The sequence below is a fragment of the Carassius auratus genome, chromosome 19, assembly GCF_003368295.1.
Source record: "Carassius auratus strain Wakin chromosome 19, ASM336829v1, whole genome shotgun sequence".
In the NCBI taxonomy this organism is placed as follows: domain Eukaryota; kingdom Metazoa; phylum Chordata; class Actinopteri; order Cypriniformes; family Cyprinidae; genus Carassius; species Carassius auratus.
In genome coordinates this window covers 29222305-29248172 of record NC_039261.1, presented here as the reverse complement: position 1 = coordinate 29248172, position 25868 = coordinate 29222305, and the positions used below count along the sequence as shown (strand labels likewise).

The window sequence follows — 25868 nt, the reverse complement described above, 5'->3', positions numbered from 1 at the left end:
GTGAATGCAAAAGTCAGAATATTAAAGAAAAGTAGTAATCTACACATTTTCAATAATTGTCTTTATTAACTGAGTTGGCACAGTGCTGGGATTTTAACAGTTTTTCACTCCAAATGTGTAGCTCTAGAATTGAGGTAGAAAAAAAAAGTAAAAGAAAAAAAGCCAAGGTCAATGCTTGGACTCCATAGTATACAAACCACTCTGTCAATAGCGCTGGCTCCTCCCCCCAAAAAAGGAATACATTTGTGGAAATTTAGTGTCTGAACCTGTATGAAATGGGCAGCAAGAGGTTGTTGTTCTTCTTCAAGGCCTGCACCTTAACATGATTGAGCATTGTCAAGAGCTTTATAGCAGCGTCTTACATAATCCAGAAGCTTTTCCTTGGAGGAATAAAACCCGCCAGATACCTTCTCAGGAGCAACCAAAATCATTTCAGCAATAGGAGTGGTGGAGGTGACGATGTTTCGGTCAACCCCATGGACCTGGAATGCTCTTGACATGCTCTTCAACTTTTGATAGGTGACAAAGATCTTATTGTAATGAAATAGAAGACCCGCAGGGTCATTAACTGTGAACAAAACTGCAATTATTGGATATTTCTTAAATATAGAGAGTTGTTTTGAAATATATAGAAACCAAAAAAAAAAACAATTCACCTCTTTATCTTTCCATGCTTTGCGCAATATGGAAAACACATTGTCTTTTCACACTTGGCCATTCTGCCTTCCCGAACAGCTCTTACGTGGTTTTACTGTCTGAATCATCGCCATCTTCATCTGTAACAACCTGCTCCTTCCTTCTGCTCCTTCTTCCTCTGCTATATACTCTTCCTCCTCAATCACCTCTTCGTCTTCTAGATCTGAGGTGAATAAAAAGTAAAACAACAACAACAACAAAAACATTTTCATTACTTGAAATAAAATAAATATTAACTGAAATAAAAACATTTAAAAATATTTATTAAATCCATAATAACATTTCTTGTTTTCATTAAGTTTCATTAAAATAATTAAAACCAAATAACCTAAAACTTAATAGATATATTTAACTATACAGAGAAATATGTTTGAAAATTCAATTCAATTCAATTCAAATATGAAAATATAAAAATGAAATCTAATGCAAAATACTACCTAAACAATATTATTATTATTTTAATGATATTAAAATAATACTGTTAAAAATAAAGAATGCAAATGTGAGATTGGTGCAACAGCTTTTTAACACATATTGATTAAAATAAAAAGAAGAAGGAGAGAGAGAAGCAGACTGAGGCGATCCGACACATCCTGCCCCGGCAGGCAGCTGCTGCTATCTCCACCCACCCGCCGGCTGCAGTGCCCCAGCCTGCTCGTCACCGAGGGCAGCCCCCTGCATCCGCCCCTGCTCACGCGTCGCATCTGCAGCAGCCTCCAAGTGATGCCGTGGAGCTGGGCGCAGGCAGGCTGCCCCTCCCGTCCTGGCCCCCGTCAAACTTGGCGGTGAGCAGAAGAGCAAGAGGCCCTGGGACGAGTGACCCAGAGAGAGGTAGCTGCTTTCTGGGGGATGGTGAAGGCACCTCTCCCTCCCCTGGAGGAGGACCAGGCGGAGAATCTGGAAATCTCGACAGGAGAGTAGTTTCCTTCCTCTCTGGGTCCCAGGAGGGCACGGAGAGTTGCGGACGGCCAAGCACCGGACCTCACTCATCCTCCTCCTTCGCCAGATGGCAGCAGCGGGCGGATCGAGAGCGTCAACAAAGGCCCTACTCACGCACCCTCTGCCAACCCGTGGAACCAGGTGAGCCCTGCACCCCACACTCGCACCACACTCCGGCCTGCTCACAAGCCGCCCGAGTTGGGTCCCTGTGTTCCACCTCGCTGCCCCACTGCGGGTACGGCTGTGGTTCTGCTGGTCCCGCTTGTACGGTTCTTAGGCGAATGGTCAGCGCTACCCAGCCCGTCTCGCTGGCTTCTGCGACCCTTCCGCCTCGGCTATGCGATTCAGATCGCCCGGCTTCCCCCCAAGTTCTGCGGTGTCCGCTTCACTACAGTGAAAGCTTCCGATGCCCCTGTCTTGCGGAAAGAGATCGCAGTCCTACTGGCGAAGGCCATGATAGAGCCGGTCCCTCCAGCCGATATGAGGACGGGGCTTTACAGCCCATACCTCATTGTACCCAAGAAAGGCGGTGGGTTATGACCGATCTTGGATCTGCGAGTTTTGAATCGGGCCCTCCAATGACTACAGTTCAAAATGATGACACAGAAACGCATTTTCAGGTGCGTCCGTCCCCAAGATTGGTTTGCAGCGATCGACCTGAAGGATGTGTACTTTCATGTGTCCATACTTCCGCGCCACAGACCTTTTCTGCAGTTTGCGTTCAAAGGACTAGCCTATCAGTACAAGGTCCTGCCCTTCCGGCTGTCCCGGTCTCCCCGTGTCTTCACGGAAGTCACGGAGGCAGCTCTCGTTCCTCTCAGAGAGCAGAGTGTTCGCATTCTCAACTACTTAGACGATTGGCCGATACTAGCACAGTCTCGAGATCAGTTGTGCGAGCACAGGGATGTGGTGCTCCGGCACCTGAGCCTGTTGGGCCTTCAGGTCAGCTGGGAAAAGAGCAAACTCTCGCCGTTGCAGAGGATATCTTTTCTCGGTATGGAGTTGGATTCGGTCAAACAGACAGCACGCCTCACAGAGGAACGTGCGCGGTCAGTGCTAGCCTGCTTGAATACGTTCAAGAGCAGGACAGCGGTCCCACTGAAACTCTTTCAGAGGCTCCTGGGGCATATGGTGTCCACAGCGGCACTTACACCGCTCGGCCTATTACATATGAGACCGCTCCAGCACTGGCTTTATGGCCGAGTCCTGAGGTGGGCATGGAAGTGTGGCACTCACCGGGTCCAAGTTACACCGGCCTGTCGCCAAACCCTCACTCCGTGGTCAGATCTTGCATTTCTCTGGGCAGGGGTGCCCCTAGAGCAGATCTCCAGGCATGCTGTGGTTTACACGGATGCCTCCACCACCGCCTGGGGGGCCACGTACAATGGGCATGCAGTCTCAGGGGTTTGGACGGGCCCGCAGCCGCAGTGGCAGATCAATTGCCTAGAGTTGTTAGCAACGCACCTTGCCTTGAACCGTCTCAAAGGTCTCTTACGAGGCAAGCTTGTGCTAGTCCGATTGGACAACACTGCGACTGTTGCGTACATCAACTGCCAAGGAGGTCTGCGCTCTCGTCGCATCTCGCAACTCGCCTGCCACCTCCTCCTTTGGAGTCAGAAGGTTCAGAGGTCACTTCGTGCCGTTCACATTCCAGGCCTGCTCAGTCGTACAGCCGACGAGCTGTCTTGAGCAATGCTCCCGGGAGAATGGCGACTCCATCCCCTGACAGTCCAGCTGATTTGGAGGCGGTTCAGAGCCGCTCAGGTAGACCTGTTTGCTGCTCCAGAGACCTCTCACTGCCAGGTTTTCTACTCCCTGACCGAGGGAACCCTCGGCAAGGACGCACTGGCACACAGCTGGCCGCGGGACCTACGCAAGTATGCGTTTCCCCCAGTGAGCCTTCTCGCACAGACATTGTGCAAAGTCCGGGAGGACGAGGAGCAAGTCTTGCTAGTAGCGCCATATTGGCCTACTCGGACCTGGTTCCCCAAACTAGTGCTCCTCTCGACAGCCCCTCCTTGGCCGGTTCCTCTGAGGAGGGATTTACTGACTCAGAGAAGGGGCACCATTTGGCACCCGCGTCCAGACCTTTGGAAACTCCATGTTTGGTCCCTGGACGGGACGCGGAGGTTCTAGGTGACCTACCCCAAGAGGTAGTGAACACCATCACTTCGGCAAGAGCACCGTCTACGAGACACGCCTATGCCTTGAAGTGGAACCTGTTCGTTGAGTGGTGTTCTTCTCGCCGAGAAGACCCCCGAAGATGCCCGATTGCAGTCGTGCTATCCTTTCTGCAGTAAGGGTTGGAGCGAAGGTTGTCTCCCTCCACCCTCAAAGTCCTGAATGGGAAGTCTTTGGGTAAGCATGACCTCATCATCAGGTTCCTTAGAGGGGCCAGGAGGTTAAATCCATCCCGGCCCCCCTGTATACCCTCTTGGGACCTGTCTCTAGTGCTTAAATCACTACAGCAGGGCCCATTCGAGTCTTTGCATTCAGTTGAGCTAAAGTGTCTTTCATTGAAAACGGTGCTACTGCTTGCACTGGCCTCCATCAAGAGGGTAGGGGACCTGCATGCATTTTCAGTTGACGATTCGTGCCTAGAGTTCGGGCCGGCTGACTCCCAGGCAATCCTGAGGCCCCGGCCTGGCTACGTGCCCAAGGTTCCCACTACACCCTTCAAAGACCAAGTGGTGAACCTGCAAGCGCTGCCCCTGGAGGAGGCAGACCCAGCCCTGGCTTTGCTTTGTCCTGTCCGAGCATTAAGGTGCTATGTGGACCGGATGCAAAGCTTCAGTACCTCAGACCAGCTCTTTGTCTGTTACGGAGGCCGGCAGAAGGGGAATGCCGTCTCTAAGCAGAGGATGGCCCACTGGATTTTGGATGCCATAACCCTGGCTTATCAGGCTCAGGATGTGCCCTGTCCATTCAGGTTGCGAGCTCACTCAACTAGAAGTGTTGCATCCTCCTGGGCGCTGGCTCGTGGCGCCTCGTTGACAGATATTTGTAGAGCTGCGGGCTGGGCGACCCCTAACACGTTCGCTAGGTTCTATAGCCTTCGTGTAGAGCCGGCATCCTCCTGTGTTCTCACCTCAAATGGGTAGTGGCACTGAGAGGCCCCGGTTAGTGTCGGCTTGCTAAAACTGCTCCAGAGTGTCCGTACTGGAGACCCTAGGCAGCTGGACGCGGCGGAACGTCTGGCGCCAGGCCTTCATGATGAATCCGTGAGAACCGTGGAAGGCTGGGTTCCATATTGAGACCTAAGCGGTACTCATATGTGTATAGTCCACGGTATAGACTTAAGAGCCCATGTTTCCCCGGCAGACTTCTGCCTTCCCAAGAGGGTTTTAATCACCTCAAATTTCTCCTTATACTCCTAAATGGATGCTATATGTGTATTTGCCTCAGAGACCTCCTTCGGGAAGGATGGGGCTTCCGCAGCGTCCCGGCTCCAAGCGGACCGGGTACGTTTTCCCAGTGTTATCCAATCTCACCCAGTGAGGTAGTGCTTTGACAACGGTGAGTGGAGCTACTTGTTCCGAGCCCCAGCCTACACCTAATAGGGGCGCAGGCGGCTCGCACAGGGCACTGGAAGGGGCAGCACCCATGGCGCTTTGATAGGGATCCCATATTCGTCGGTCACCGACGTGGCGTCGAGAGTGACCGACTGAAAGGGAACGTCTCGGTTACGTATTGTAACCTTCGCTCCCTGAAGGAGGGAACGGAGACGCCACGTCCCGTCGCCATGGTTGCTGTACCGCCGCTGATCTGCCGGGTTCCCGGCTCGGCTCCTCAGCAAAAAACTGGTATGCATTGCACCTGCTGCCCTCTTATACTCACGCAGTGATCAGCGGCAGCTGGATGCAATAATTGCATGCCAATGTGCATTGGCTTGTTTAGTTTACACTCGAAGTAGATTGGTCTATCGAACCGATATCCCATATTCGTCGGTCACCGACGTGGCGTCTCCGTTCCCTTCTTCAGGGAACGAGGGTTACCATAAGTAACCGAGATGTTTTGTTGTGTGGTTTTTCCAGAGCGTGTCATCATAGATGATGGGGAAGGAATAGCTGTCTTCTGGGTGGGCGGCTTCAGAGTGGTGGGTTGAGGCTCAGCTTCTGCTTCAGTCTCTTAAATTAAATAAAGATAATTTATCTTTATTTTACAAGACACTACTTTGCACAAGTGTACCATTCCTGTCATGCCACAATTGCTCTCCTGACTCTTGGTGGTGTAAATAAATCTGTCAAGTTGGCAGTCCCTCTCCTCCTCCAGATCTTTGATGCGTTTTTGAAGCCAGGAGTTTTTTTTTTCAGTGAAATACGCAGTTGTGCTCGGAGGCTGGTGATCAGAACTGCAAGGAAGATTCTGACCTGACTCTGCAGTGCTGAAGCATTTAAACATACTACAGTGTAGACCTCAATTGTGATAATCAAACATGTTACAATGTGGCTGGAGTAAATACCTTCGAAGGTGTGGTTGTTTTGATTATACAAACCAGACTCATCCAGGCTGCTGTCCTCAAAGGGGATGGAAATGTAATACCCATCTTTATTCTTCAAACTTGTCACCAGGAAAAAGACAAATCTGCCTTGGATGGTCACTGGTTTTAGGTCCAAACTGGCTATTTGCTGGTCCAGACTGGTAGATCACCTTAAACCTAAATGTTAAGGTCTCTAAACGACCAACACAATTAAAGCCTAGCAGAAACTATAATCTGACAATTTACCTTGAGGTTGTGGTCTGTTGATCTTTATGCAAGTAAGAACAACTTTGGTGTTGTTAGTAATATTTCAACATGAATATTTACTGGCCTGAAGAAACTGAAATAATCCATATCCATTATCTTTTAGAAAATTATTATATAAGTGATAAGTTCAAATATGATACAACATGTTTTTTTAAGGAATGTTTACTTGTACAGCATTTAAATATAATTTTAAGAGATACTAATGAGAGATATAGTGTTAACGGATATTTATATAAATGTAAGTAGTCGGTTATCCAGTTTTGGCAGATTTACATAAGCTATTAGAATTTTAAATTTGAAAATTTTTGATCAGCGTGGACCTTATATATATATATATATATATATATATACAGTACAGACCAAAAGTTTGGACACACCTTCTCATTCAAAGAGTTTTCTTTATTTTCATGAGTATTATCTACTAGTTAGGGTTCAAGAAAAATAACTATGAAGTAACTAATGAACAGTTTTACACAATTACATTGAATTGTGACCCTTTCATATAAATGTTATTAGCAATAGTAGTAGACATGAAAATGCAATATTTATAAATGCAGTATATTTTATAGATGTTTTACCTATGTAGTGAATTGTTTTGTGAGTTTGTTTTGTAAGGAATCAGCTTCCAATAGGAACCCCACCATGACTCCAGTGCCTTGCGATAATTACCTTAGTTTTTATATTTTATATACTGTACTGTATGTGTGCCTCCTCAGCATATACCACATTATCATTCATTCAATTTCTGTATGTAAGGCAAAGCCTGAGGAAAAGTGAAAATCCAATCCAACAGGTATCCAATTTGTAATTAATAAAGAATTATCAAATAATTCTTATTTTGAACCTGAAACATTAGGCCTATTGTAAAGTGGAAATGTTGAGAACCCATTAGTAATTAATAAATAATTATCAGATAATTCTGCAGGAATTACTTAGAACCTGAAACAGAATTCTAAAGTAAACCTATTAGTAAATAATAATAAACTTCATAATTTTGACAAAAAAAAACTATAAAAGTAATCATAAACTTTGTAAAATACGTTTACAATGTTTATTTCAGATGAGAACATTTCTTAATACAGCATATTTTATTCCATTTTAACATGTATACTGCCCACATTTTAACAAATTTAAGAAACATTACGTAATCAAAAGTTAAACATTTAGAAGCAAACAAAATGCATATTTCATTTCAATTATAGGCTAATAAGTGGGCTGTAACAAAGTTGCTACTGTAGTAGTACTTTGCACTTGTCCTTTTATTCAAGTAATTTTGAAAATGATACTTATAATTTTACTAGAGTTTTATTTTATTGGGGTATCTGTACTTACTGAAGTACTTGATTTGTGGGCCACGGCCTGATTTTGATATTGATATTGCGTATAACTGTTCAGTAGTAGATATTTCATAGTTATTTTTCTTGAACCTTAACTAGTTGATAATTGATAGTAGTTCTTCAGGAGGTATCACAGAATATATTAGTTACTGATAAGCTAACTGTTACTTAATACTATCATAAAATTATATTACATACTGATTAGTTAACACATCTTCCTTAGTAGTTAGTAGTGAGTTAAGTCTTAATGAATAATCACCTGTTATTTCTTCAATAATTCCTTATTAGTTATAAGTAGGAAACAGTATTCTAAAGTGTTAGCAACATTTTCAATAGTAATTCATTATGTTATGATATTCCAACAGCAATATCTTTTATTGTATGAAAGAAGAAGAAAAAAAAACATTTTCAGGATTTTATTTACTTTCATTGGTAATTTTGCAAGTATAGGCCACAGCTATGATTACACAAGAGACGTTGCAGTACTTCACAATGTGCATTTCAAGGTTTGCATCAAGTTTGTTTTTTATATTATTAAATATTTTATGTAAAATGGATCTACCCCAATCGATGTCGATGTCTTAAACGAACAAGAATGATGATATAGCTTTATCAAATTTATGCCAGATAACCTACAATAGTACCACCAATTATTGTTACAGCTACTGTACATTTATAATACATCAAATAAGACCTCAGTCAAACAGTGTAAGATGATTAATTTGAATGATATGATCACAGAAACAATAACTGTTTTAGCTATTTTCATGGATAATTGGTTAACATGGTAACTGGTTTGAAAGAGCAGCATTCCGGAGGTGTCAAATATCAACACGTCTGGGTGACTCCGGAAACCGCTTCAGACAGGTTTAGTTCATACTTCATACCTGACGCACCCACGCTTGAAAAGTGAGGAGATATTTAATATGATAAAAAGAAGATACTAGAATAAAGGTCAGTATACTTAATAATGCATTTTAGATCGATAAAGCCCTAACGTTTTCGTGTTTGTGTCATTTTTGTGTGAGGATAAGACTGTCTATTGTTTGAGTGTGTACACTAGCACATGGTCTTTCTGAGCACATACAAAATATAAATTAAAGTTAATGTAAGTTATGCTTATCGATTTAATGTTTAAAGTTGCTTTACTTTCACATCTGTGGCTTAAAGCCCCATATTTTAAGGATGACCCAACAGAGTTACAAAAGCGTTTTGTAGAAAGGAAAACAGTTGTGGATTAGGCTTTATTCTATTTTTTACTGTTTGCATTGTTCATTTTTACACTGTTTTATACATTGTTTATGAATGCATTCAGTTTTGCTACAAAAACATATTTTACTATCTGTTTGTCCCAAACAGTTGGCATGGCATGTGCTGGTTTGAAACAGTGCAAAGTGGCCCTGGGCTTTGCTGTTATTTTTGACATTTTTGGCTTTACGGCTCTGTTTCTGGGGCTCTTTGTGCCACTGGAAATGAAGGGGAGAGATTTCGGGGACCTCCTTGTCTACACTGGGGCTCTTTTGGTACTGATATCTCTTGGCGGTTGGGTCATGTGGTACAGCGGCAACATTGAGGGTTTGCCAACACAGAAGGATCTGAGTGGAATCGGCAATGCTGTGGATCGCTTGGCCCGCAACCTAAGCAGGAAAATATATACACATCATCAAAGAGGGCCCTGAATCTTCGGCGGTGATGCTGTTAGCCGATTTCTTTCTCATTTCTTTTTTTTTTTTTTTTTTTATAAAAAAGACATTGACTCATTTTTGTGCCTGACAGATTTAAATATGAGTTTTAAAGATGAAAAATAGTATTGTTAAATGTAAATATTCTGACCTTAGGTAAACTGCCTGGAAACCAAATCTAACAGATTTTTCGATAACTCTGTTGTACTTTTGTAATATAAAGATTTGAGTTTGTTCCATTACTGTAGCAAGTAATTAAAAACTTTACTAAACAAAATTGTTACAAATATAGTGTACTGTTGTGCAGTGTTTTATTTTTTTATTTGATTTTTTTTAACTTATTTTATTTGCTGTTGTATTTGGCAACTTATGGTCAAGAGCAGTGTTTATTCTCTGTAAAGTTGTAGTTATTATTTTTTCTTTTTATTTATCAAGAAATTGTTGCATCGAACATGTACAAAAAATGTGTATGATCTTGATTGATATTTGGCAAATTGTCAGTGTTGTTTTTTTTTATTTTTTATTAAATGAACGTTCATGTGGCTAGATATTTTTTTTCAACCAATCAGAGAACATTTGCAGTACTACTTCATATGATCTCTAGGTGGAGACAAACGTGAACATTTCATGTTCATATTTTTACATGAATAAAAATAACATTTTTGACAAATTAAAAAGTGTTTTTCTTTTTTATAAATGTTAAAAATATGTATCCTTTACATTGCTACATTGATGTGAGAGTTCTGTACATCAGTTGTGAAATTAGCAAGATTTTTTTTTAAGTGTGATAAATCTAAAACTGCATTATTGTTGGTTCTTATTGAAATATCTTAAACCCTGAATGTTTAAACACAATGTTTTTCTAAGTAGCTTTCTTTTCTGCCTCTTCTAAAAGTGCCTCCAGTAAACAAAGAAAGAAGCTTACAGTTAGCCTAAGACTTAAAAAACTGGCCTTTATTTAGCTGTAGGGTATTTTCCTGTTTTACACTTTATCTCTGAGGGCTTTTCTAGTTTTAAGCCATCTAATGGGATTGGAACTTATTAGCACATGTGGTCTAAAAGTGGCACATTCAGTGTGGTACAGACTGGAGTGCGTAAGGGAAATTGGCACTTGATGTGAGAAAAGTAGGCCTACAATGTGGAAAAAGAACAATGTTAGATACAAATACAAATCAATGGAGGTTATGCAATTCTACATCAATAAATTGGTGTCATATAAGAGATAGCAAATTGTGAAAAAGAAAGTAGATGTAGTTATTTATAAATATGGTGGATCCCAAAGGTCAGATAACCACCTCCTTTCAAAAAGATTGAAATCTGTGAGATTAAACATCTTGAAAATCTTTTGGACAGATTATTATTTACTCCTGTTTTTGAGGCAAACATCTTAGTAGACAACCTACTGCATGGTATACCACTTTGGAAGGAAACCATGCTTGCTATTATTTATTTCTATATTTCTGTAGGGTGACAACGAGCGAGTTACACTGCCCCTTTACTTTTTAATATGCGTTATTGTAAACTGTAAAAATTAACCTCAGTGTGTTATGATGCACAAATAAAGAGATACAGGATTGATCAATTTTGCCGTTTATTACTGTAACAGGTGGTATGCAATATGCTAACAATTTTAAAATGCTGTTAGACTGACTTAAGTATTACACATGAAACTCACTACTTTTAACACAGTTTCTATCAATTTGACAAATCAATTTTAAGACCATAACAATGTGTTTATCAATGCATTCATATTCAACTGCTTGAGTTATTGTAAGAAAAAATGATAAAGCAAACTTTTTATGGAAAGATAATGAACTACAAGCCAACAATTTGTCACTGACTACATGACACATATTGTATATAGCAACTCACTGTGTTAAATCTTAGGACATGCTCACTGGGGAGCGTTTACAGTAAATTGACATTATGTTTGGGTTTGCACTTAATCAAGCATATAAAGCAGTAATTATCTGGATACCAGTCATCAAAGACCTGTGCACAGAAACTTGGCTTTCATGTGATGTCATGTGTTATGGTTCTTTCCCTCCTTGTTCACTCTTTCCAATGTGTTTATTTCAGTGTTCTCTCTCTCTCTTTTTAGATAGAGGGATTGTCTGGGATGGGGACATTATCGTGGGCAGGACAAGGTAGACTAGGGACAGTAAGCTGATCAGAAGAAGACTATCAGGATGTATTAATGACCCAGAGAAAATCCAATGCTTAAAAATGTGGAAAAGTGCAGATGCAGAGCAGCGCAGAAATTCAATATTCAAACCGAACCTCTTATTTTTTCCATAAATATATATATATATATATATATATATATATATATATATATATATATATATATATATATATATATATATATATATAATGCTGATAAACATGTAATTGCCCAGATAATTTCAAGCTACTGCAAATTTAGCAGTTTTTAATTCAAAAGCCAATAACATACATTAAGATTGTGTACGCCTGGAGGGGAAGCCATTACCACTGAATTTAATGAGATTTATGAAGATCTGAATGGAAATCTGTCTTTAATTGTTGAGATCAGCGCACCCCTTGGCTGTTTTTTGGAACTACATTTGTATGTAAAAATGAAAGTCTGTGTCAAAATGTTGTTTTTTTCACAAAACAACCAATTATCTGGCTACAAAAACTGTGGTCATTTTATCATTTTACTTCTAAAAAACATAAAATAAAATTTAAAAATCTGGTATTGTGGCAAACAGTTGGATCATATGTTTTAACTCAACTCATCCAGGAGTGTGTACTCTATTTTAGTCATGATGTTAGAGCTTTTTAGCTAAAACCCAGAATGTGTCTACAATTATTATGGAATTAGTACAGAAAAGAACAGAAGAAAGCAATTGTGCAAAACATGAAATGGAAATCTCGTTCTGGCTGAGCCTTGTGGAATCTTGTTTAATTGACTTAAGTGAGTATGGAGAGGTCGCCGCCTCCTTTATCACTGCCTCATTACTCCTCCAAACTCTAGCTTGATAACTTCCCTTCCATTCTTCATTCTTGATCCACAACCACAGGTAAGCATATTCATTTCATACAAATACAAGACTGATTGATTTCTCTCTAGAGCACAAATACTAATGATCCTAGTGATTTTAATCAGAACTCGCATAAGTTTTACTGGTTTGCATCATTGTATTAATATACACTGCATTAAACATTTATAAACGCATCCCAGTCAGTGGCTTTACTTTTTTTTCTCTTCTTTTTTTTCAGTTGTTTTCTGAGTTTATTTATTAATTTTTTTTATCTATTTCTCCTTTTTTTGTTCGAGTTCTGTTGACATTACATAAAACCTTGGAAAAAAACCTTTATGAGCCTGTGATTTAGGTTGGGCAAAAAAATAAACTAAATTGCTTTTTGTTTACTGCAGTTCATTAGGACACTTCTGTAATTTAATGACTTAAAAGGCATAGCCACTGATTATATCAACCTTGATAATAGGTGTAATATTGTAATCTATGCACAGCCATAATTTAGTTACAGTTTCCTAATTCCAACGTGCAAAATATTTGGGACATATTTCAGAGGTGAGGTTTTTTTCTTTCTTTCTAAAGAGAGGTACCTTTAAGTCACATGTCGTCTTCTTTTTCTAGTTTTGAAGTGTTTTCATATTTTTTCATCAACACTGACACTAATTTCTCAGCAAACGGCGATAAACAACAACTAAATGCCAATTTGAGAAACGTTATTTTATTAAGTACAATATAAAAGACTGGGTCAAGATATTAAAATGATAGGGAACCGTCTATTGACTGTCAATGGTCCAGTCTCGCACAATGAATAATAATAATAATAATAAAAGCAACAGAAAATATATGAAATACTTTATGGACTTTATTTCAGGAACACTAAGATGTCTAGTATCGTGGCTTCATTTGAATGAAGTTTAAAGTTTTTGGAGTGAAATACTTGCTGTGTTAATTTACAGTTTTGACTGGAAACTTTGGCTGACTAACATCTTTACTAGGGGCATAATTTCAGACCTTTGTTAGTGCATCAGTTTCTTCTATCTATTCTTCTATCACTCAAAGGGAGGTCATGGGAAACGCACAGAGTGGAGGGATTCCCAGAGAGATCCTGGATGACCTCAGGCTGACCACCAGGTTCTCTGAATCTGACATCACCCAGTGGTATGAAAACTTCCAGAAGCAGTGTCCTACAGGTCGCATCACACTACAGCAGTTTGAGGAGATCTACGCTAAATTCTTCCCTGAAAGTGATGCCAAAGCTTATGCCCAACACGTTTTTCGGTCCTTTGACGCCAATGATGATGGGACATTAGACTTTAAAGAGTATGTTGTTGCGCTTCATATGACCTCCTCGGGCAAGTCGACCTTGAAGCTGGAGTGGGCCTTCTCACTGTTTGATGTGGACAAGAATGGTTACGTCACAAAACCTGAAGTAATTGAACTCAGCCAGGTAAGAAAATTATTAGATTTGACATAAATTGTACACAAAAAATTGCTTAAGGAGCTGTTCTCCAACCTAAACCTCCATTCCAACGATTTACTCTATTCCAAATATATCTATCATAGAAATTACTATGAAAATATATCACTATTTATTTGATAGATTTAGCTTAAAGTGTGTCATTTCTATGCCACTAAAGTCACCAAACAGAATAATTCATGCACAATTCATGATTTCTAACAGGCTTCCTTGAACACGCCCACATCTATATTTGGTCAGACAAACAAATAGCTCCGCCCCCAATAAACTGGTTGAATCAATGTTGATTTAATCACAGAATTCTTCACATATAATAGTATTTCAAACTTAATCTTTCCTATTTGTTTATTAAGTTAGCCATGCAAATATGATATATTACATAATTTACATAAACTCAAGACAGTAAGGATCACAAGTAAAACTGCATGGTGAATTTAGCAAAATATTTAGATAATTTCAACCATTCACGAATCTACAAAACTAAAATCTCAAGCTTTTTAAAGGTCAGATTCTGATTGGCTGTCAATGTTTTGTTTTTTTTGTTTTTTTTTACCATTCATCAAAATCGTTATATAGTATTTTTTCTGTGTTATTTTTATTAGTTGTGTTGTGGAGTTCACAATGTTTGTGGACTTCACTAAACCTTTAGTTAAAAAACACTGACACCCATTGGGAATTCATAATGATTAAACATCATAAACATAAACTCTTACAACTAGGGTTGCTCTGCGAAATGTTCCAGGAGAAAACCAAAAATTTTCGAGTTTGGAGTGTGGGCCGAAATGTTTCCCACGCAGATTTAGCTTGTGTTCCAGTTGGTCACATATATAGTACTATGATTTTTATTTACATGATAGATTTTGTTAGCTTGAAGTGTGTCATTTCTGTGCCACCAACGTCACCAAACAGAATTGCATAATTTGTGATTTCAAACAGATTTACTTGAACACGCCCCTATCTGTCATTGGTCAGACAAATACATGGCGACGCCCCCAAATATATTGGTTGAGTTCAGAATTCTTTACACATAATAGTATTTCAAACTCAATATTTCTTATTTATTAAGATTTGTGGGTAAATGTACAGAGACTTTAGGGAGAATTATTAGGGAGTTTCGAGTGGGGGCTAAAATATTTCTTATGGAGATTTCATTCCAGTTTTGGGCTCCAGTTGGTCACACAAATTTGCTGTTAATCATCTATTGCTACATTATTGATAATTAACAGTTGACTGCAAAACTATAGCAAAGTTACTGAATCTCAAGTTTGCCTAGTGTCGGGACACCCCATCTAAGTCATAAGGCACCATGAGTCAGGTCATTTTGACAGTGACGCTTAAAACATAAAGAGAATTGAAAATTAAAGCTGACCTAAGAACAGCGATTAGAAGCATAGAGTGACATCATCCTTAAGCTTGAGCTCTATAAGGACTCATTGCGGAGGGAGGCAGAAGGATTGGGTGGTGGGTACTGTGAGAGAGATAAGCGCTTCAATGTGCAATCAGGATTTAAGACCATGGGCGCAGGGGGATTCAATGACATTTCAACTCTTAAGCCTTCTTCTAAGAAATCGCTGATCAATTTCCCAAGTTGTGTATTGTGTAAATTGTTGGATAGAGATGTTGTAGTATGAATCAATTAGAATAAATAATGTAACTGAGCATCACTGAGAATGATCACTGATTAGCATTCTCAGATGTGCCAAATACTAATTTTGTCTTGTTTATTGGAGTACAAATGGATAGATCACCACAAAATAAAAATTAGTTTGGAATTTACTTTCCTTCTTATCATTTCAAATAAAAATTTCTTTTATGGAACACACAGAGAGAAATGTATCACTGAATAAAGTAAAAATTAATGAGGGTGGTTGAGCTCCAAAAATGATTAAGGTCAAGTCACACAAAGAAAATAACTATAATGACAACTACAGTGTCAACACCAATGCATTATGATGTTCTGTTTTGTCGTCTGAAAATTGTATATTAGATTTCCTTTACATTTACATTTAGCTGACGCTTTTATCCAAAGCGACTTACAATTGCTATACATGTCAGAGGTCGCACGCCTCTGGAGCAACTAGAGGTTAAGTGTCTTGCTCAGGGACACATTGATGTCTCACAGTGGATTCAAACCCAGGTCTCTCCGACCAATGGCATGCGTCTTATCCACTGCGCCAACACCACCCTTTAAATGCTTGAGGTCTTTAAAGTCGTTTGGATTCTGATTGGCTATCAAGGTTTTTTATAATCCATTAGTAGGGCAAAAAAATCAGTCTGAAAGTAATTCCAATTATATTGTTTCTCTGTGTCGCTGTCGTTATAGTTTATCGTTGTATATCGTTCTTGGTGTAAACAGGTCTTACGCACTATATTTCAGGACTTCTGAATTATTTTTGTGTGAACGGACCAAAATGTTAATGGTTATTGAAACCAATAATTACATTTCTGTTTCAGGCTAACACATTTTTCTAATATTTAGTGATTAATGTGATTGGAAGTCTGTTAATTTTAGTCTTTTATTTATTATAGTTTTTTTGCCTTGTATGCTTTGAGTTAGAAGTGCATTTCAGACCTTGCTGTCCTTGTTATCTTGCTAAAGTGCTCAAGTAAGATCGGCACAACTGGCAACATTTCATCTATTTGTATTGGCCTATTGTTAGGTAACTTCAGTTATTTTAGGTTGAGTCGAATCAGCCTGCAAACAAATTACCAAACAAGCAAGTTAAGCTCTAAAGAAGGAGTAAGACATATACAGCACTGAGACCAAACAGATAGGGAGAGGAGGGAATAAATTTAGCACATAGCCTAAACACAATCCATTAAAACTGAGCTAAGCATGGATTACAGGACAAAATAACAGATTTGGAAATAGGTTTGTGCGTCATGAGATGTTATCCAAAGAATAGGTCCATGTAATGGCCAACAACATCTAAAAATAAAAATAAATAAACTAAACAAAATCATAGGTATGTCTGTACAGCCATTATGACATCAGTTGAACTCTAACTGAACCGAAACAAACATTTTAATAAAGAATACTACACCCTAACATGCAACATGTTGACACCCATAAATTATAATTATATAAAAGCTATAGAACTCTACAAGGTAAAATGTATTACAGGCCCATTAACAAAGACACGTGTAATATACAGATTTAGTATTTTGGCTTTCTAATAGTGGCACAGTAGCCTACTTCAAATATAAATTGTCACTAAAACTATGTGATTCAAATGAAAATTCCGTATTCACTTGCTGAGATGCGGTGAGTTCATTCAGACTAAAAACAATGTCACTTGATCCTGGTCTCATTTCCCGTCAGGCAATTTTCAGTCTCATACCAAAAGCGAAGCAGGCAAATCTTCCCAGTGATGAGAATACGTCAGAGAAGAGGGCAGAGAAACTCTGGGCCATCTTTGAAAAAAAGGATAATGGTAAGTATTTGCTAACTTAAGATTCTTATGATTCGTTTTTAATCGATATTAGCATATAGAGAAAACATTTACAAATTAAATTCTCTCTCACACATGCAGAACGAGTCGCAGAGGGAGAGTTCATTGAAGCCGTTCAGTCAAATGAGATTGCCCTGCGACTTATTCAGTACGACCATAAATGACCCATCATGATCATGTTCATGCAAACAGTGGTTTTGCCATGCTTGACTTCCTGTGCATTGGTTGTATATTAAACGCTTTCATTAAAGATGCGCCATCCTTAATTTGTGTGTCGCCATTGTGTTCTGTTAGTTTCACATGTTTTTATTAAAGCAACTGTAAGGCTTTTCCTTTATACTGAAATATCAGTTTCAAAATCAATCTGATGGTACACTTACATCTAATAATATAAATGGCTTCTTTCTGTTTCCCACATTCCCTTGCTTGACGGCAGCAACAAATGCACGTGTAGCTGTCCACTGTAATAGGCTGTTTGCTCACGACATCATTGCTGTGGTGCAAAATTCAGCTAGAGGCATGGAAGTGACTCTCTATATAGGAATTATAAAGCAATCTAGCAAAAACTCAAAATGATTATGTTTTGCGTCATTACATTTAAATTTAGTAATTTAGCAGATGCTTTTATCCAAATATATATATATATATATATATATATATATATATATATATATATATATATATATATATATATATATATATATATATAGTATAATAAATGAAAAGAAAATAGAATACAAAAAGATTAGAAATGTAGTTAGATTTTATTTTTAAAGAATAGTATTAGAATAGTGAGTGCTAAAGTTAGAGGCTCAAACAAAGATAGAAGAGAGAGGTTTTAAGCCGATTCTTGAAGATGGCTAAGGATGATTCTTGAAGATGGCGTTATGGATGTTCAAGTCGGTCAAATTGATAAACCACAAGGAGCTTTTCTTGTGTATTAAAATTTGTTGTTCATAAGGGGGTAAAAGGCAAGAAATTGACTGTAATGCAGGAAAAGTGGCTGGTAACCCCATAGATATGTAACTTATAGGCTATATATCAAGGAAAGTATTTACTTTCCTCCATCTCATCCATTCTGCTTTTCACTTCCCGTCCTCCATCTGAATTTTGCGAGTCTTCAGAATCACGTGATTGCAACAGTGAATTCTTCTCATTAAGGCACTCCAAAGTTGCAAAAATACACAAAACTACATACAGTTGCTTTAAGTAAAAGATACCTATTTTAAAAATAGTTGAAATATTCTATTCTATTCAGTTTGCCTGTTATTTCTATGTTGAGGGTATGTTTGGTTTCCGTCATGCATTTGTTGAATTAGAGGTTTGTTTGCCACATAGGCCTAACTTATAACTCTATTAGTCTTTTTTAGATTGCAGTTTGAATTCGGGTTGATGAATGCCATTGTTTAGTGTCCTTTTGAAATTGTTGAATTATTCTCTCATATTAAGATATGGTGTCATTTCATTGTATGTTAATCCAAACAATCTTCTTAGGGTTTATATTTCACACTATATTACATTGTGTTATTGCAACAGTTGTGTAAAGATTTTTTTTTTTCTCTCCAGACAGAATATTACATATTACAGGTTAGTTATTGATTGAATGGAACATTAAACAGTAACACATGTAATTATGTGTTGTGTATACTCTTACCATAACTTGAATATGTATGCTGTTACATGACCATCACGGAGTGAATATTGGCTTAAAAACAAAGTAAAAAAAAACTCCTCTCTTTGTTTTGTGATTCTGATTTTCTTCTCTCCATCTCTCACTTTATCTCTGTGTCTTTCTGGGGAGATTATTCACATAATCTTCTGTCAGGCTTTTGAAAGCATCTGTCTAAAGCTGCTGGTATTCCTGTTTTTCCTGTCTAAAGCTGCTGGTATTTATTTATTTCTTTTTTTTTGTAATCTGTCCACCGTCTTGTTGTATATTCAGATTATCTGATATATTGTGCTTGGGGGATCTTATTGAAAGCTCAAAATATAATAAAGTGAAGAACGATTGTACAGATTGACACAACCTAGAAAGTCAGACGTGATCCAAACTAAATTGAAAGTGTAAATGTTCTCAGAACTCATGGAGCTAAAACTCTACATCTAAATCATGTGAACACAAACATATTGGAAGATTTTTTTTACTATTATTGTACAAACAGTAAAATAAACATCAAGACCTACATTTCAAATTGACACAAAAGTTCCCACTCTTGCATGCAGGACATGATTTACATTGAATAATAAAATTACAGTCCAAAATGACTCACGTCTAGTATGCTGATTACATGAATACATGGATATTTCAACACCTGTGGAGCATGTTAACTTCTTTTTTGAAGGCCTAACCAAAATATGGATCTAAATTAGAAAATGATGCGCATTTAAACATGGTCACTGATACTGTTGATGATGAAGGATGTCCTGAAGGTGTTCTCCTCAACACATTTCATCATTGCCTTCCCTCTCTAATGCATTCTCCACCTCATCCATTTCTCTCTCGCAGTCCTCGCATCCCTCTCTCCCACACCCCCCCACTAGTACCAGTCCATGAGGACTCTTTGCCCCCACCATACCCCCTCCAGACACATCCTCCCCGGGGCTCCATGAGGTGTCGATAAACGCACCCTGCTGGCATTGCTGAACGAGGCGACTGACGGAGTAGAGGCTCTCACCACCGGTTGTGATGACCTCATCATAGGGGGGCGCGTGGCTGGCAGCACGGGCCTCCTCCAGACGGATCCGAGCACGGTGCTTCATCTCAATCAGGGTTTTGGTGTAAGAGTTCAAGGTGAATACAGCTGCTGCCATGCAACAGCTGAAGGAGATCCACGCCATGCTGGGGAAGAAGCACCATTGTTTCAAATGATTTGTCTTAACACCCATTCAAAAGTTTGGGGTTGGTAAGATTTTGTAAGGTTTTTGAAAGAAGTCTCTTATTTTCACCAAGACTGCATTCATTTAAAAACAGTTATATTGTAAAATAGAATTATAATTAACAGACACTGTTTTATATTGCACTATACTGTAAAATGTCATTTATTTCTATGATGCAAAGCTGGAATTTTTTAACCACTGGGGGAAATAATGTATACTCTCAGAATAACATTTAATATTTGATCAATTATTATTTGTAAATAAATTGAATATATATTTATTTATATCTTTATTTCTTTCAAATACCATACAATAAACAGTGGTCTCCAAAAATCAGGAGTAACATTGATAATATATATATATATATATATATATATATATATATATATATATATATATATATATATATATATATATATATATATATATATATATATATATCTATCTATATATCATTTGAAAGAAATAAAGATATAAAGATGGATTAAAGATGGAGACTTACGCAAATGACCAGCCATAGTCCCACGTCTGAGGTCTCCAATCTTTGGGCCCAATGCTGACAGTCATCTGAAATACTGTTGTATACATCATATGTGCCACCATTCCCATCAGACCTGATATGTAGAAAATATATTGTTCTCCCTGTTTGTCTCGGTTAAATACTGATAAAAAAACATATTTTCTTTCTTAAAGCTAACAGAAACCCACCAGACAGCACGGTGCAGATGGCAGCAAAAGCATTGATCTTGAGTGCATACATGTCCTTATTCAGACACAAGAGCAGCAATTCCACCCACATCAGAAGAAAACCCATCGCCAGAAGGCTGATGTATGCAAATTCTGATATCACTGAGAGCCACAGAACTCCTACAGGATGTGAAACAGAATCAGGAATGAGCTATTTCATGCCAATTTCTGTATCTATACCTCTTAAACATCTCACCTTGTGTTTCTCCAGGGGTCAGCTCAATGAAGCTCCGACATTTCTCACCTGTGAAGAATAGGCACAGTCTTTGCCAACTGTTTCTTGAGGAAAGAATCTATCTATCTATCTATCTATCTATCTATCTATCTATCTATCTATCTATCTATCTATCTATCTATCTATCTATCTATCTATCTATCTATCTATCTATCTATCTATCTATCTATCTATCTATCTATCTATCTATCAATTATCTGCACAATGAAGTGCATTATGTAACTTAAGAAACTTGCAGCCTTGTCCTCTGAGCTGTGTAAGACTGTGTTGTTGTAGCAGCTGTTGAGAACTGGGGTGACCCCATGGCAGTTAAATAAGGAACAGATGTCCAAAGGGACTGAATCAGGACATTAGTATCAAGAACAGCTTTGACAGTTTGCCATATGACAGTAGTTGCTTTATCAGTTAAAAGTGTGCTTTACTCGTTTTCTTTGAACCCGAATTGAATTCCATTCATTGGAATTTGATATAAAGCCTCCAGCTAAAAAGCTGCAAAATGACTGTCGATAAAAGTGAATTTTGATGATTTATCATTTAACATCATCATTCAAAGCTAACAGATATCAGAAAGAAGTATACTGAAAAATTGGTGCTCACCAGTACCGTCATTGTGTTTCTCACAGGACAACCAGAAGCCAGTGTGAAAGTAGCGCTGCATGTATTTGTCTTCACCCGTCTCCCAGATGTAGTGAACTGCATTTGCTAGATTATTGGCTCTCATACGGGCCAGTTCCTCCTCCTGCTTGGGGGACATTGTCACATTGGAGTCTGCTTTCTTGGGGTCTGCTGTTGGGACCTCTGTGGAAAGAAGGAGAACTGAATGGAGAAGGCTGGAGAACTGAATAAAAGAACAATGAGAAATAAAAAGGGATTGATTGAATGCGTCAAATCTATTTTGTACGATTATACAAACACACATACTCTATCGTTTTTGCTTTCGACTAGAACTGTGCAGTGGACACTGATGGCTCTGTTTCCCAAGATATCTCTTATAATAATGTAATTGTTCAGTTCATCTAAAGCAAAACCTTTAATTTTGAATCCTTCATAATGTTCAGATTTAGTGATAATCTCCCTCAGTGTAAGAGGGGTTAAAATGATCTGTTAGATCTGTAGAGGTTTGACCTGGAAGATTACACTACAGCAAGTACTGACCTGTAAATCTATGATCTTTACAGTTTGAAAGTGCAGTAGGTTATTTTCAGGGGATAAGCTTCTTTTTTTTTTTTTTTACTGTGGTTATGAGTATGAGTTTTAAAGAACACATCTGTCTCTGTGATCAGGCTGCACTCTTTACACTTCTTACTAAATGTTAGTCAAGTGTGTTATGCAATGACTAGGACTGGGAGCTTATTCCAATTTCATTAAAAAGCAATACCAGAACAGAATGATGTTTCGGTTTTGTTACAGGTTGTGTATTCTGCATTGACGCAAGCACAATGTCATACAAAAATTCCCCTGACAGTTTTATTCAACACCGTAACCCAATCAAAATTAAAAACCACCGAATAAAAAAATGATTGCCACTTTTTATTTCACAGTTCACAATTTTCTCAAAATTGCAGGTTCATGTCTCGCAATTCTTTTTTTCTCACAATTGCATGATATCAACTTGCAATGGCAAATTATAAAGTCAGAATTACAAGATATAAACTCAATTCTGAGAACATATCAGACTCTTCTCCTCAGAACTAAACCTAAACTTGTAATTGTGAGTTTATATCACACAATTCTGAGAAAAAAAGTCATAAATACGAGATGCAAACTTGCAACTGCGAAAAGAAATATTTCTCACAAAATCATGTGACTTTATATCTCAATAATGATTTTATATCTCACAATTCTGAATTGTGAGTTTATATGACGCAATTAAAAAAAAAAAAAGGTCAGAATTGTGAGTTTATATGACGCAATAAAAAAAAGTCAGAATTGTGAGTTTATATGACGCAATAAAAAAATAAATAAAAAAGTCAGAATGATGTAAACTCACAATTGCAAGAAAAAAAGTAAAAATTGTGAGATAAAAAGGTCACAATTACTTTTCTTTTTTTCTTTTTTTTTTTGGCAGGAATGGGCTTCCATAAAGTAGTGAACAAACAACGTGATCAGTCCATTTGTATTCCAAGGCAAATGAATCTTGTGAACCAGTTCTTTTAGTGAATTAAAAACATGCTACGCAACCAGTGTAGCTTCATGAATATAAGACTCTTGAATGAATGAACAGATTCTTTTTACTGAATCAAACACATCATGAACAGGTAAGCACCATTCCCAAACAAAATTTTCTGATGAGTCCGTTCTTTTTTTTTTAATGAATCAAACACATACAAAATACACAAAATACACACAATAAAAGGAGCTGTAAAGGCATTTCTTGTTCCAAGGAAACCTTCCACCATAAAAAATGTTTCCTTTTAGTGAAAACATGTCCTTTAGATAATATGTTAATAAAACTAGGAAAAGTTATTTTATTTAAGAACTGTTCACTGAAAGGTTCTTTGGAGAAACCAAAAAAAAAAAAGTATGATTCTATGGCTTTGCTGTGAAACCTTCCTTTTGTAATCTTTATTTTAAAAGTGTAGTTACACCACTTCTTACCAGTTGTGTAGGGCTGGCTGTTGTTCTGCCCGCAGTTTTTCATTTTGACCGGTGACAGACAGAGAGGTTTGACCACTTTATGTGTCCCCTCGCACCAGTATGAGGTACAGAAGGCCAAAACGGACAGCGCTAGGGCCAGAGAGGTCAGCGAGAGAGACAGCAAGGACCGATTCCTGCGGGACAAATGCTCCAACATGGTGGACTGACACAGACAGGACCAGATACTGCAATTTACAAAGAAAAGACAACATTCAGATACTAAGAAAGAAGCGTTGTGTGCGTATCCATCTACAAAAGAAATCAGAGTGAGTAAAGATGGGCCGAGGGAAAGGGAAGAGCAACATAAATGTGGTCAGTTGTGTATGGGAAAGCAAGATTATTAAACCTTAGAAGAAATGATTAAAGTGGCAGACCAGTGTCAAAATGTCACAAGTCAGAGAGGAGGAGTTTACATGAGCGGAAACGACTAGAAATTGAAAAAGCAAAGGCAGAATTAAAGGTCAGTGGAAGTGAGATGATGAGCAGAGGATTTAAAGGAAATAGGACAGATGTGAGCATGTGAAAACACACTTGCCAGTGCCTTAGGTTTCCATATAAAAATGTCTTGGGTGAAAAGCAGAAACGGATCAGTAGGTGTTAAACATGTTCCCTTTGTCTACGGCCAACAAATGTGGCCAATACGTCCTCAAAGGCAATGGAGATGAGGCAGATTCATGCTGAACATTCAGAGGTGTTTATGTTCTTCAGCTCAGCACGTAGATGAAATTGGTCACGATAAGTCGTGCAGTCAATCAAGAAAGACCGTGTTCTTCTCTTTGATTTTGCCCATCTCCCACCTGGTCTCTTTCTTGGAGAGATTTACCGAGATTTTCGGAGAATTCCGTTCTTATTGTATGTCTTAATCACCAACATCCATTTCTTTGTAATCCTTTCTTTGTAATCCTTCATGATCTCCTCATGATCTGTGAGAGAAAGGTACATCTGTCTCTCCTGGTCTGTCAAGAGACCTCCAGACACCTAAGCAACAAACCACATTATCAAGACAGAATAAGTATTATGAAGTCTGATCTATAAATGTAATAATTTAAATTTATATTTAAATATATATGATATTTAAAAGAAACATTTCACACAGATTTTTTAATAATTATGATCACATAAGGAAAAAAATAGCATTACATCAAAATATTTGCAGATATATGGTGCACTTCTATTTATTGTTATTTTATAAAAAAAAAATATTGTTAAAAAGTAAAGGCAAAATGCACACACATAAAAGCTGTCAAATATATATATATGCATTATCAAAAAATGTAATTTAGACAGGAAAAAAGAAATGCAACCCACCTGTACTTCAGCTGTAAAGACACTTCACCTCTGTTTCACTTCTATTACTTCACTGTCTCTCACTGTGTTTTCTTTTATTCATTCTCAACCTCGACTGAATGTTTGTGACAAACCCACCCAGATTTCACTTAATCCGCCCAAGTCCATCTGTTCCTTCGATTCTGCCTCTTTCTATAGTTCCATTTAAATATCTCTCTCTCTCGCTCTCTTCGCCTCCAACCAGGTTCCATTCATCTCCTCCATGTGGGACTGTTGAATTAAATGGTTATCTTTAGATGTACACAGTGTCAAGTACTCCTAAGCACATGTATTTTGTCCTTTCTATAATCTTAAGAGCTTTACAGATTACATTTTATTGTCCTGGACTGCATCCAAAACTAAGCAATTTAACTACAGATGTGCTTAGAAATGCTTTCTTTCACGTCAGTTAAGGGATACAGTAGCCTAATGGTTAAAAACTGCTAATCCAGTTGTTGCAGGTTCAGTGCCAAGAAATGGCATCACGATAATGTAGTTTGTCTGCAGGAAATTGCTCTGATAATTTAACAATTAAATAAATATTATTTTCTGAAACCTTTGCATCTTTATGAACACAGCGGAGCATGGGTCTGGACATATATTCCAGCACGGATCCCCCTTCTGTTTAAAACGGAGTAGTGCAATGGCATAACTCTGCTGGGCTCTTCCTCAAGGTTTTCTGAATTATTGTCTGTGGATAATCGATATGCTCTT

General features: G+C 38.2%; 2 protein-coding genes and 1 pseudogene across 3 annotated transcripts; 1 reads left to right on the top strand and 2 right to left on the bottom strand.

Moving 5' to 3' along the window:
* Nucleotides 1-253: 253 nt before the first annotated feature.
* Nucleotides 254-3215, bottom strand: LOC113120242 (coiled-coil domain-containing protein 106-like; annotated as a pseudogene).
* A 9143-nt stretch (nt 3216-12358) lies between these two features.
* On the top strand, nt 12359-17598 carry LOC113120310 (visinin-like). The gene is made up of 4 exons (XM_026290210.1): nt 12359-12445; nt 13463-13850; nt 17203-17314; nt 17414-17598. The coding sequence occupies exons 2-4, from the start codon at nt 13470-13472 to the stop codon at nt 17494-17496; spliced, it is 576 nt and encodes a 191-aa protein (XP_026145995.1). The 5' UTR covers nt 12359-12445; nt 13463-13469; the 3' UTR covers nt 17497-17598.
* Nucleotides 17599-18076: 478 nt separating this feature from the next.
* LOC113120159 (germ cell-specific gene 1-like protein) lies at nt 18077-25816 on the bottom strand. 2 transcript variants are annotated; one of them, XM_026290102.1, is made up of 9 exons: nt 25711-25816; nt 25137-25385; nt 24364-24806; nt 23790-24013; nt 21795-21989; nt 21153-21200; nt 20918-21076; nt 20712-20823; nt 18077-20171 (listed from the first exon to the last, which is right to left on the bottom strand). In XM_026290102.1, exons 4-9 carry the CDS (start codon nt 23983-23985, stop codon nt 19772-19774), a joined length of 1110 nt encoding a protein of 369 aa, XP_026145887.1. In that variant the 5' UTR covers nt 23986-24013; nt 24364-24806; nt 25137-25385; nt 25711-25816; the 3' UTR covers nt 18077-19771. The 2 variants fall into 2 exon arrangements, with proteins under 2 accessions (XP_026145887.1, XP_026145886.1); XM_026290101.1 differs by having other exon boundaries at nt 21789-21989; nt 25711-25815.
* Between the last annotated feature and the right edge of the window lie 52 nt (nt 25817-25868).